This window comes from Oncorhynchus keta, chromosome 10 (assembly GCF_023373465.1).
Source record: "Oncorhynchus keta strain PuntledgeMale-10-30-2019 chromosome 10, Oket_V2, whole genome shotgun sequence".
Lineage (NCBI taxonomy): Eukaryota > Metazoa > Chordata > Actinopteri > Salmoniformes > Salmonidae > Oncorhynchus > Oncorhynchus keta.
In genome coordinates, this window is record NC_068430.1 from 54660203 (window position 1) to 54673324 (window position 13122).

Sequence of the window (13122 nt, forward strand, 5' to 3'; positions counted from 1 at the left end):
GTGTTTTTGTTCTACCTTATGTTATTTTTAGCACTACATTGATATTGATCATTGCATTGTTGGGTTTACAGCTTGCAAGAAAGGCATTTCACTGTACTTGTACTTGCACACATGACTGTGGAGCTTGAAATTATACTGACCAAAAATATAACCGATCCCGCAGGTGAAGAAGCCGGATGTGGAGGTCCTGGGGTGGAGTGGACGTACTACCAAATTCTCTAAAACGATGTTGGAGGCGGCTTATGGTAGAGAAATTAACATTAAATTATCTAGCAACAGCTCTGGTTGGCATTCCTGCAGTCAGCATGTCAATTGCATGCTCCCTCAAAACTTGAGATATCTGTGGTATTGTGTTGTGTGACAAAATTGCACTTTTTAGTGGCCTTTTATTGTCCCCAGCACAAGGTGCACCCGTGCAATGATCCGGCTGTTTAATCAGCTTCTTGATATGCCGCACCTGTCAGGTGAATGGATTATCTTGGCAAAGGAGAAATGCTCACTAACAGGGATGTAACCACATTTGTGCACAGAATTTAGAGAAATACGTTTTTTTTGTGCGTATGGAACATTTCTGGGATATTTTATTTCAGCTCATGAAACATGGGACCAACACTTACATTGGGTTTATATTTTTGTTCAGTATTGAAGACCATTTAAAGGTTACTTTCTCTACAGACATAGCTTTACCATTTGTGGGCCAATCACAATGACAAAAATAATGTGGATGCTTAAATAATGTTGATGATAAAAAAGGTGTTGCCAGTGCCACTGTTGTCAATGGAGCCAACTTGTACAGTAATAGAGAGAGAACGGGTCTCCAAAGGGCAATGTTGTCACTTTGGCCTGGCCCTTGCCTAGCGTGTGCCAAGGTGTGGGGGCATTTTGTGGTGAACAGTGATACAGTACATTGATGTATTTCAAACTGTTATATAAACACATTACAACTTCCTTATGGAAATTGCCACTGTCAGTCAAGGCAGCACACATTTTAAATACGACCCCTCCCAAACCTTTTCATTTTTTCCCTAATTAAATGCCAGGAGTACAGGTAACGTCAGTACTATTTTTGAATATGCGAAGCAGGGCCTGGCAGAATATGATGACTATAGCTACTGTATTCCAGGAACGAGCAGAGACGACACATTGAATCAATGTGCTCTTAGTACCTTAACTTCCTGTTGTTATTATTAGGGCCGGGACGATACCAGTATCTCTATACTTATTAGTATCGTGGCAAGGAAATAAAACATGAAGTGAATGTAACTTATTTAGGAAAACAGTCATAATGTTGGAAACAGACATCATAATGTTGTCTTCTAGTCATTTTAATTTATTTTCCAAGCTACAGCACACAATATTTTACAAACAGCAGGTTTTTAAAGGACCAAATTGGTCTGCTTCGTGTTTTCATTTTTGCCATGAAAAAAAAAAAAATGCGATACTGGTATTGTCACAGCACTAGTTATTATCATTCTACAACCATGGAAAGTTACACAAAAAATCTACAAATCACTCTATTTGCTATTCTTCTGATGAATTAAAATTTATTCGGATGAAAACTAATGAGCAATACGTTCAGGAGTTTCCCATCCAATTACGGAAGATAAATTGTTGCATTTGCAAGCATTACCAGCCAGCGGCTTAAGATCTAGGCCTAAGTAAACCCCAAAAATTGCTCATTGTATATGTTGACTGAGTATTGCTCAGAATAAGATTGTTTCTTGCTTGCTTCTAAAGCTAAGCAGGGTTGGTCCTGGTCAGTTCCTGGATGGGAGACCTGCTGCTGGAAGTGGTGTTGGAGGGCCAGTAGGAGGCACTCTTTCCTCTGGTCTAATTTTTTTTTATCCCAATGCCCCAGGGCAGTGATTGGGGACACTGCCCTGTGTAGGGTGCCGTCTTTCGGATGGGACGTTAAATGGGTGTCCTGACTCTCTGAGGTCATTAAAGATCCCATGGCACTTATCGTAAGAGTAGGGGTGTTAACCCCGGTATCCTGGCTAAATTCCCAATCTGGCCCTCAAACCATCACAGTCACCTAATAATTCCCAGTTTACAATTGGCTCATTCATCCTTCTCCTCTCCCCTGTAACTATTCCCCAGGTCGTTGCTGAAAATGAGAACATGTTCTCAGTCAACTTACCTGGTAAAATAACGGATACATAAAAAGATCTGCTAGCTAAGTGACAAAAAATGTAACCCAAGTACAGACTTGTCTACCTAATAGAGCCCCACAGTGGATGTGTCAGAATACCCATAAAACTTAGCGGTCAAACAGGGAAATGGTTCCAATCATTTTTCCACGATTCATTTTTCCCATAGGGAATTTTAGAAACACTTAAAATAAGGGCTGTGTTTCATGTCGGCTTACGTTTGCATGACATTTTGATAACCAGTTAAATCTCAATCAGACAAGATGAGTTTTATCAATATATTTGGCTCTATTTACTCTCAGATTCTAAAATGCTAATTAGCATCAAAGTAGACATTGTGCAAGACCACAAATCCTTGAAAGCTCCTGCACGCCATCTCTAGCTGACACCTTTGCTAACAGGTATTTAGTCAATTTAAAACTTAAAATTTTAAACAGTTTACAGAGTTGTACATTTAAAGAAATGTAGCCAATGTATTAATTACTAAATTTAGCTAACATTAGATAGTTAATCCAGAGATTCGTACCATTGCTTCTATTCGGCAGTCTCATCCATATCATCATGGCATTTGTAGTTCTATATGATAGCCACATTAGCAGCTAATTAGCATTTCATTTTGGGGGAGTAAATACAGCCGCATACTGTATATTGATTGGTAAGTCACCTTGTCCTGAAAAGATTTACACGGTTATTAAAACGTCATGCCAGGCTAAGCCTACATGAAACACAGCCCTTATTTTAAGTGTTTCTAAAATCCCTATGGGAAAAATGAATGGTGGAAAAACGATTGGAATCATTTCTTTGTTTGACCACATGGTTTTATGGGTATTATGATTCATACCGTGGTACTCTATCAAGGTGTTCATTGCACTCAACCAAAAACCCATTTAATGTGAGCTGACCAAGTCCTATTAGCTAACACTGTGAAGTTAGAACCCATGCTGATCCTCTCTCTTTCCCACTCTCCCTTTCTGGTACAGTAGCAAGATCTTAGGAGATGCAGAATGTAGAAAGGCCAATGTGTGTTTCTCCTGTCCCTGCCATGAACGCTGCTCTGTGTGGAAATCCCTCGGGAAGCAGGGGCCCCATCCCCCTCCACGGGCTCTCCAGGTCTGCCAAAGAGAGGCGCTTTACTGAGAGAGACACTGCTGTGTGGAGGCCGATCCCCGCTGCTGCTGCAATGTATGTGAAGTAGAGGTCGACCGATTATGATTTTTTCAACGGCAATACTGATTATTGGAGGACCAAACAAGCCGATACCGATTAATCGGCCGATTTAAAAAAAAAATATTTGTAATAATGACAATTACAACCATACTGAATGAACACTTATTTTAACTTAATATAATACATCAATAAAATATATTTAGCCTCAAGTAGATAATGAAACATGTTCAATTTGGTTTAAATAATGCAAAAACAAAGTGTTGGAGAAGAATGTAAAAGTGCAATATGTGCTATGTAAGAAAGCTAACGTTTCAGTTTCTTGCTCAGAACATGAGAACATATGAAAGCTGGTGGTTCCTTTTAACATGAGTCTTCAATATTCCCAGGTAAGAAGTTTTAGGTTGTAGTTATTATAGGACTATTTCCCTGTATACCATTTGTATTTCATTAACCTTTGACTATTGGATGTTCTTATAGGCACTTTAGTATTGCCAGTGTAACAGTATAGCTTCAGTCCCTCTCCTCGCTCCTCCCTTGGCTCGAACCAGCAACACAACGACAACAGCCACCACATCAAAGCAGCGTTACCCATGCAGAGCAAGGGAAACAACCACCCCAAGGCTCAGAGCGAGTGATGTTTGAAACGCTATTAGCGCGCCCTAACTTGCTATCCATTTCACTTCGGTTACACCAGCCTCAACTTGGGAGTTGATAGGTTTGAAGTCATAAACACCGCAATGCTTGACGCACAAGGAAGAGCTGCTGGCAAAACGCACGAAAGTGCTGTTTGAATGAATGTTTACGCGCCTGCTTCTGCCTACCACCACTCAGTCAGATACTTAGACACTTGTATGCTCAGTCAGATTATATGCAACGCAAGACACGCTAGATAATATCTAGTAATATCATCAACCATGTGTAGTTAACTAGTGATTATGATTGATTGTTTTTTATAAGATACATTTAATGCTAGCTAGCAACTTATCTTGTCTTACTGCATTCGTGTAACAGGCAGTCTCCTTGTGGAGTGCAACGAGAGGGAGGCAGGTCGTTATTGCGTTGGACTAGTTAACTGTAAGGTTTCAAGATTGCATCCCCCGAGTTGACAAAGTGAAAATCTGTCTTTCTGCCCCTGAACGAGGCAGATAACCCACCGTTCCTAAGCAGTCATTGAAAATAAGAATGTGTTCCTAACTGACTTGCCCAGTTAAATAAAGATTAAATAAAGGTGTAAAAAAAAACACAAAAAAAAAAAAACAATTGGAGCCCAAAAATACCGATTTCGGATTGTTATGAAAACTTGAAATCGGCCATTCCGATTAATCGGTCGACCTCTAATGTGAAGGGTGTTAGTGCAAATCCACGGGTGCGTGGGTGGTGGGGGTTATCTTTTTTAACGAGAGTGAGAGTCTTAGGAGAGTGCAAGCAGATGTGGGGCAGGTATCGTCTTGGTCTTTCCCCGAGACACATAGTATGGATTACGGAACAGGTGGGGGCTTATATTGTGTACAGGTACATTTGTGGGGGTAAATAGAGTAGCAAGGCTGCCTATAGCAGCAAAGCAGACTGCTTCTTTGGATCGTCACCAAGGTTGAAGTCTTTAATTGCGTGCCAGGTTGATGACATGGGAACACCTTACATGCTACGCCCGTTATGCCTAGTGAGGAGAACAAGCCTCTCAAAGCGCTTCACGGGGATCTGCAAAATTGCTGAGTCAGCATGGGCAATCTAGGGGGGATAAAGTGACCTTCAGCACAGATCTAGGAACAGTTTTAACTTCAAAGCTAACATTTAGGTGACAGTGCCAAACTGGGGACAAAACAAGAACACAGGGTACATCAAAATTCCACAAAACAAAATGATGGAGAGAATTCCCATTGCTATTCCCAGTAGTCCTCTGTGTGAGAAGATAATCCAATCCTAGATAGGGATTTGTGCCATGGTGAGAGCAGCTGGAAGTAATAGAGGCCAATTATGAACAAAACCAGAGTGAGCAAAGAAATCCGTGTTCCCACATCACACAAACTAATCTAATCCTGGAGCGATTGATCTACATCATTAGAGGATGCTGAGCAGGAGGACGGCTCATAATAATGGCTGGAACGGCGCAAATGGAATGGTATCAGATACCATTCCACCCATTCCGCTCCAGCCATTACCCGAGCCTGTCCTCCCCAATTAAGGTACCACCAACCTCCTGTGTTCTACATGAATATGCAACTGGCAGGGGGAAAAGAACAGGTTGGAACAGCAGGGCTGAACTGAACTGTCATCAATATCCCAAGATGGCTACAGATCTGACGGCAATCTCAGGCAGAACTAATTTCACTTGGCAACCTGAGAGTACCATCGAGATCTGCATGACAGACAGTCAGTCGGTGTCTCTTCTGGGACACATAGTACTAGACTGAAGTCAAACAACAATGACAAACATATGAGAGATTGGAATATTCCCCAGAACAAAGTTCAAGACACTTTGTGCTCCTACTCTTCTAAAAGGCAAGACAATGTACAGATTTGTGGCTAAGGATATTTGTATAGGTCTGGGGCACTGCAATTGTTTTTGACACTCGCGTGTTGAGCAGATAAGTATTTTATGACCCCAATGCTCTTAAGTCAAGCCCAGGCAAGGCAGGTATGAGGTGGGGATCAACTTCACAGTGTAAGCTGATAGTTGCCCCAAGCACTGATCTACAGCCAGGTTTCCTTAATTAGCCATAATGATTATGGTTGGGACCAAGATAGGGCAATCAGGCCTCAGAACAGAACTAAATGAGTGAAATCATTGGTTGGAGTCTTCTTTCACCCGTCCACTTGTAAAACATATTTCTGACTTGTACACCACAGAAGCATGCACTGGCTTACAGGGCATATAGAGAGGTTAGTGGTGGAACGATCCTGACAGTGTGTCTGCGTTATAGACATAACATTCCATTGAGGTTTAGTGCCACATGCTGTCTCACATCTTTTCAAAAGTCGTGTTGTTCCACCAAGGCTTTTTTTTGTCTGACCCTCAAGATCCACTGGCTTTCGCTGCAAACCACAAAGGGTATATTGGGTTGAATACACGTTGTGGCCACCACAAACATTTTATTTTTGTCTCCTGGGTCAGGGGGATCAGAGGCTATAGCCAGCATCTGGTGCAATCTATGTAATTATCTTTCTTGAACATGAGAGTGAGGACTGTGCACACAGAAATCCCATTCAGCAAGTGGGAGAAAATTGACGCTGCCCTTTTTGTAAGTTAAACAATGCTGTCCAGTGTGATATGATACTCTCCCTTTGTTAACATAGTAAGACATCTACGTCAGACTGGGGTCTGACAAAACAGACTTAGAAATGGAAATGTTCCCAAAGTCTCATCTGCACGCCCGACTGCAACATTTAGAAGCCCATCCAAATTCATTTGGCAAAGGATGCAGATTTTGTTACCCAGACCTCTGCATCGGTATGAAAGTGTGCTCTTTCACGTAGATCTATTGACTATCTGAATGCTCAGAGGCATTTCCTGTTACAGAATTCCATGCATACATTTGTGCTTATGTCATGCTGAAGACCTACAATAAGATGCACCCGTAAAATGCCTTTTGGTTAGACATGTAGTAGTGACAAACCCATATTGATTGACCTTAGCTTGAGCAAAACCTGTCATGGCATTAGGCTAGATAGAAAGGGGGTAATTTCAACCACATTTTAAGTTTAGGACTTTGAATTGATAAACGGAATACGTTCTTAAAAACAATGTCATAAGTAGAGCAACACGCACCTACAGAGCTCCACAAAAGGTGACCATTCTGTTCAAAAGTTTTTAGAAAAAGCCCAAAATGTAGGACCTTGTACTTTGTAGGACCACATGGACTGAGTATGGTTGGACATGTCTGAATGAGGCCATTGTGCGGGCAAACAGGGACCAGTTTGGGGCTAGAGGAGAAGGCCGGGTCTCACAGTGAACGGATACACCGACAGCAGCAAACTCTCACCACGTTATTCCACACGGCAGAGGAAACACTGAACCAATCAGGCTGGTAATTCAAGTTTTCCTCCATTCTGCTCTACGTCCCAACGGGAAACAGAGACAGAGGGTGGGACATGAGGTAAAACAGTTGTGAAAGCTGTTGCGTGGGGTGGGGTGGAGACACCGTACGACAATAACACACCCTTTAAACATATCATCTCTGTGGCTTACTCACTGACCGCAAGGGAAGGGAGACGTGTTTCTATAGTAGTATAGCGTGTGGTCTAGGTCTAGTCAGGCCAACTTGGCCAAGTCTGCACAATGACAAACTTTCTCACTAAAGTAGAATTTCTGTTTGAGTAAATGGGCATATACATTGTGTACAAAACATTAGGAACACCTTTCTAATATTGAGTTGCACCCCATTTTGACCTCAGAACAGCCTCAATTCGTCGGGGCATGGACTCTACAAGGTGTTGAAAGCATTCCAACAGAGATGCTGGCCCACGTTGACTCCAATGCTTCCCACAGCTATGTAAAGTTGTTTGGATGGCCTTTGGGTGGTGGACCATTCTTGATACACACGAGAAACTGTTTGCTTGTAAAACCCAGCAGCATTGCCGTTCTTAACACACTCAAACCGGTGTGCCTGGAACCTAATACAATACCCCTTTCGAAGTACTTAAATATTTTGTCTTGCCCATTCACCCTCTGAGTGGCACACATACACAATCCATGTCTCAATTGTCTCAATGCTTAAAAATCCTTCTTTAATCTGTCTCCTCCCCTTCGTCTACACTGATTGAAGTGGATTTAACAAGTGAAATGACATTTATGTAATTTAGGAGAAGAGCAACTTACAGTAGTGTGAGTGCATGCATTTTTGTACTGGTCCCCTGTGGGAATCAAACCCACAACCCTGACGTTGCACCATGCTCCACCAACTGAGCCACATGGGACCAACATCAATAAAGGATTATTGATGTTGGTCAGTCTATGTCATGGAAATAGGTGTTCCTAATGTTTTGTACACTGTGCACAACTCTATCGAGCCTTTATAATGAAAAGTGTGAATAAGTGCTGGCATGGAAGGCTGAAGGCTACTTGGCTATCAACCATTGGTAGGGAGGGATATGACATGCCCCTGTTATCTATTCACACTGTATTAGAACGCAGGAGACATTATAATATTATTCATTGTCTAAATACAATGGATTTTTTTTTACTCCTAAAATATGCAATTTAAGAGTTTTAATAGAGATGAGTTCAAAAGTAACTTTGTATGCAAAACACTTGGGAAAACACGCATATTCCATTCAGTGTACTGAAATGTGACAAATTCATGAATACAATAAAAGGCTTGTGCAGGATATTTGACTCACCTGGTTTCGGGTTGCTGTGAAAATAGAATATAACCATTATAAAACACCACAAGCACATTGCAAGAACCATCCGATTAACTTTGGGTTTTCTCATCCTGAATCTTTAGGAACGACAAAGCCGACCCAAGTCCTTCTGTGGTTCATGCGAAAAAGGACCGTTCAACGCTCAAGTAAGGTTAGGGATTTAGAGATTCGAGTACATTGCTCGGGTACAGATAGAACCGTCTCTTCTTCAAGTCAAATTGCTGGTTGTTACTTGTGCGATTCATCATTTTGATGTACATCCACGCATATCCTGCGCCGGTGAAAAGTTACAACAGTCCAACCGCAAAAGGAGCGACAGTTACGTGAAGTCAGCAAATAATTAGTTGCAGGCACAACTTGCCATGCCAGTCGCTTGAGTTCTGAACACATTTACTGGCCAGGTTAGAAGGTATTTTATTCGAAATAAAAAACGGCAATCGACTTCTCTTACGACGAAGGGGTTTATAATACCCTTCAGCAACCCTTCAGAGCTTAAGATCTTTCCAAATGTGAGCTTTGCTGTTAACTCCTTGCTTTCCAGAAACATGTATGGAACAGGTGACGCTTTGGCTACATACACACACCCCCAAGCGTTGGAACATTTGGGAAATAAATATGATACGGTATTCAATTCACCTTTCTGGTATCAATGCAATGATATTGATAACGATATGATTACAGTGGTATTTAGGCTATAATGCCTTTTAGAAATCAATCAATATTTGGCATGTGTTTATTGACCCTGCATCTACCAGTAGTGGCTAACTAAACGTTATCAGTAATAAAGTAAGATGCATTCTAGTATTTAGTATTACATGGTAGCTACATACGCTGTTATAGTGTAATTACAGTCGAGGTACAAATAGTTGCATAGCAGCCTACTTATACATCTCTGATACCTTCGGCATGTGTATATGTAACCTCTCACCAAAGGCGTGTATATTCAACAATCTACTCATAGTTACAGCATACCTGTACATGTATCAGGGACACATTCTTAAGTGGACATGCGGTTGTTAGAGGGACTAATTAATCTGTTTGCTGATCATATAGTAGCGACCTCAATACCTAGCGACCTCGTCAAGAGGTTTTGACCTCTTGGCATAGCGGTTAAGGTGTTGGCATGACAGTTGCTGGACCCGAAATTGCTACATTTGGTGTCAGAAGTAGGGCCATTGGAGAGGCGTGTACACACGAGGGACACGGTAAAGAGAAGCATGAGGACACGCTCTCCCAAAGGAAGAGGGTAATGTAGCGACCCAACACCTCGCGACCTTGTCAAGATGTTCGGACCTCTTGGCGTAACAATTAACTTGTTGGCATGACAGTCGTTGGACTCAGGTTCGGGTCGGGGCATGTACTTCTAATTAAGAGCTAGTAACATGTCCTGTACAGCAGCCTTTGCCTCTTGACCCCCCCAGACATTTGGCACCTCCGCTTCCCACTGGGTCTCAGAGCAGAAGATCCTGCTTGGAACCAGTGTGGATTAGGAGCCATGCAAGTGATCAAACGAGAGCCCTCGTAGGGAGACGGTGTGAAGCTTGCCAGTTTATTAGGGAGATAATGGTGAGGATTCATTGTCAGCTCTGAGGCCAATTAGTCTGTTGTGTTTAACTAGACCCCCCCTCCAAAAAATATATATATTTTAAAATAAATATAACTTTCCTCGTCAATTTCTACTAGCACTGCCTTTGTTGATAACTTCTTTACTGAGGAAAAATGTACTTACTATGACTGTGATATGTGGTTGTCTCACCTAGCTATCTTAAGATGAACTCACTAACTGTAAGGCCCTCTGGATAAGAGCATCTGATAAATGACTAAAATGTAAAGCAGATGGACCTATTTGAAAATAGAAAAAAAATGGGCCGATCCCTAAGGCACTGCACCTCGGTGCTAGAGGCGTCACTACAGGCACACTGGTTCAAATCCAGGCTGTATCACAACTGGCTGTGATTGGGAGTCCCATAGGGTGGTGCACAATTGGCCCGGTGTTGCCTGGGTTTGGCTGGAGGCCGTCATTGTAAACAAGAATTTGTTCTTGAGTTGCCCAGCTAAAAAAAAATCTGCTGTGGTAACTGTTTTAGCATTAGTAGGGCAAAGGAGGTGACAGCAGAGTGCAAGTGAGCGAGAGCCTGGCATGGTCTCTTGCTCTGCGCTTGACACAGGTCCAAGGCTGAGCTCCCTTCTGACAGTGTTGAGGTATATGAGCTCACTCCTTCACTTCTTACCTCCCCCCGTTACCACCTCTTCCTCCTTGAAAACCCTAAACTGGCTCCAGGGTTTCATTGGAAACACATTTTCTCCAGAGGAGGAGAAGGGTACATTTGTTTATTGGGAATATCATGTTCCCAGACTGTACAGCAAACTGCAGCCATTCCAAGGTAATTCTGGGAGAAAAGTTCAAGGCGTTAGCTGATAATGGTGCTTCTTGAATAGTCACAAACGCATACAATGGGTAAAAAAAATGATCAATAGGAGTCAAAATATGCAGACTGTATTGGTCTTTATTTAAATACATGTTTTGCTCTAGACAAGTTGCAAACTCTTATCTGTTGGGCTAAAAACCTTTCCCTTCTCATGCTGATGAACAACAATGACCTTTTCATGCTTAATTGACCACCCTCAATTTAGGGGCCAGGAGGCTGGTATTGGAAGGGTGTAGGAATAACAGTAATGCTCTCTGAAATCACTTTACTCAGTAGCAGTTTGATGTTTTGGAATGAGAACACACTAACCCTTCATGGACTAGGAGGTAGTGGTTGGAGAGGAATATGAGACTGTGCTGTCCCCTGCTGGACATCATTGATAAAAGTGAAACATGTTGAGACAAGGAGAAACAAAATGATTCTCCTTATTCGTAACTCAGTCTAACTGAAAATGTTACTTATTTTACATCTCTACTTATTTTGAATCAAAGTTTTCCACTGCTCACATTCATACGAGGGTGTTTGGTAGAATGGTCACATTTTAAACTAGTCTAAATACATCCTATAAAGGCTCATGGAAGCCTTCAAAAGATTCACTCTATATAGCACCTAGGCTTTTAATCAGAGAATGTAATAGTCCAAAGCATCAGTAGGGGGCAATGTTGAGTCCATGTCCCGCAATCTGCCACTGTGTGAACAACACAGTAGATCATAGGAGGAAGAAGTGGGAAAATAAACCCCAAATACAAACGCTAGATTACCTCAGTAATAAGGAAGGATCAATCCATTCTTACTAAATGATAGGATCAGTGAGTCACTGATGCAAGAGTCAGTTACAGCTCAAGGAAGTTTGAAAAACACTGAGTTGTAAAATACAGCAAACTACATTAGCTGTTCACGTTGCAATCCAAGCTACTTAACTTAATTACATTCAAATGGAAATATGTGAACTACCACTGATTGATGAAAATAATAACATCATGGCACGTGAAACCAGAATACCTTCTATTAGACAAGGACATTTCAACTAAAGACTCCTTCATTACAACATATGGTGTGGTTGGGGCATGTTGATAAGGAGGGCCAGCCATAACTGTGGTCATGGTTTGCAGTGGGACAGGACTAATATGTCTCGTCATTGATAGCATATCGCGAATCAACACAGGAACTGCCAGCCTTGGGTCCTGTAACCAAAGTACACTGTGGTTTTGGGGCTTTGCATATTTGCAATCCTTGACACAACTTCCTCAGTGAGACAACTGTATAGAGAACAAGCCTCATTCTTGAAACAATAGTCAAAACAGCAGTATTTTCCCTACCTGGGTATGTATTCAAAACGTGTCTCAGAGTAGGAGTGCTTATATAGGATCAGCCTTTTAGCTCATAAATACATTTACATGGACTAATTTCCACAAAGACTGAGTATGAGTGCTGACCTAGGGTCAGTTTGGCCTTTTAGAGCATCATGAATAAGATTGTACGGACAGGTCCTAGATCAGCACTACTACTCTGAGAGACTTTGTAGATACATAACTAAACCGGAAGAGAGTCTACTTCCCACTTTATTAAAACTCTGGATTGTTCGTTGTCACACATTTCTAATAACTTGTCTTATGCCTTGAATTACTCAGGTATCACCCTGAACACACCCAGGGAAAAGGTTGAATAACAGTTGGCTAGAGCTCCGGACATTGGTGGGAAAATGTACCCAATTGTCATACTTGAGTAAAAGTAAAAAGATACCTTAATAGAATATGACTCAAGTAAAAGTGAGCCACCTTAATATAATATGACTCAAGTAAAAGTGAGCCACCTAGGTAAATACTAAGATAAAATGATAAAAGGATTTGGTTTTATATACACCTAAGTATCAAAAGTAAATGTAATTCCTCAAATATACTTAAGTACCAAAATTAAAAGTATAAATCATTTAAAATTCCTTATATTAAGCAAACCAGACGGCACAATTAGTTTTCATTTACAGATAGCCAAGTGCACACTCCAACACTCACACA

At 41.5% G+C, this 13122-nt stretch overlaps 1 protein-coding gene across 1 annotated transcript in view; it reads right to left on the bottom strand.

Annotated features, from left to right (window-relative positions):
• LOC118388974 (carbohydrate sulfotransferase 11-like) overlaps positions 1-9237 on the bottom strand; it is a 30551-nt gene extending 21314 nt beyond the window's left edge. Inside the window, exon 1 of the mRNA XM_035778621.2 lies at positions 8655-9237. Within this exon, the coding sequence (XP_035634514.1) occupies positions 8655-8748 (94 nt within the window). The 5' untranslated portion in view covers positions 8749-9237. The remainder of the gene's footprint in view (positions 1-8654) is intronic.
• Positions 9238-13122: the final 3885 nt, after the last annotated feature.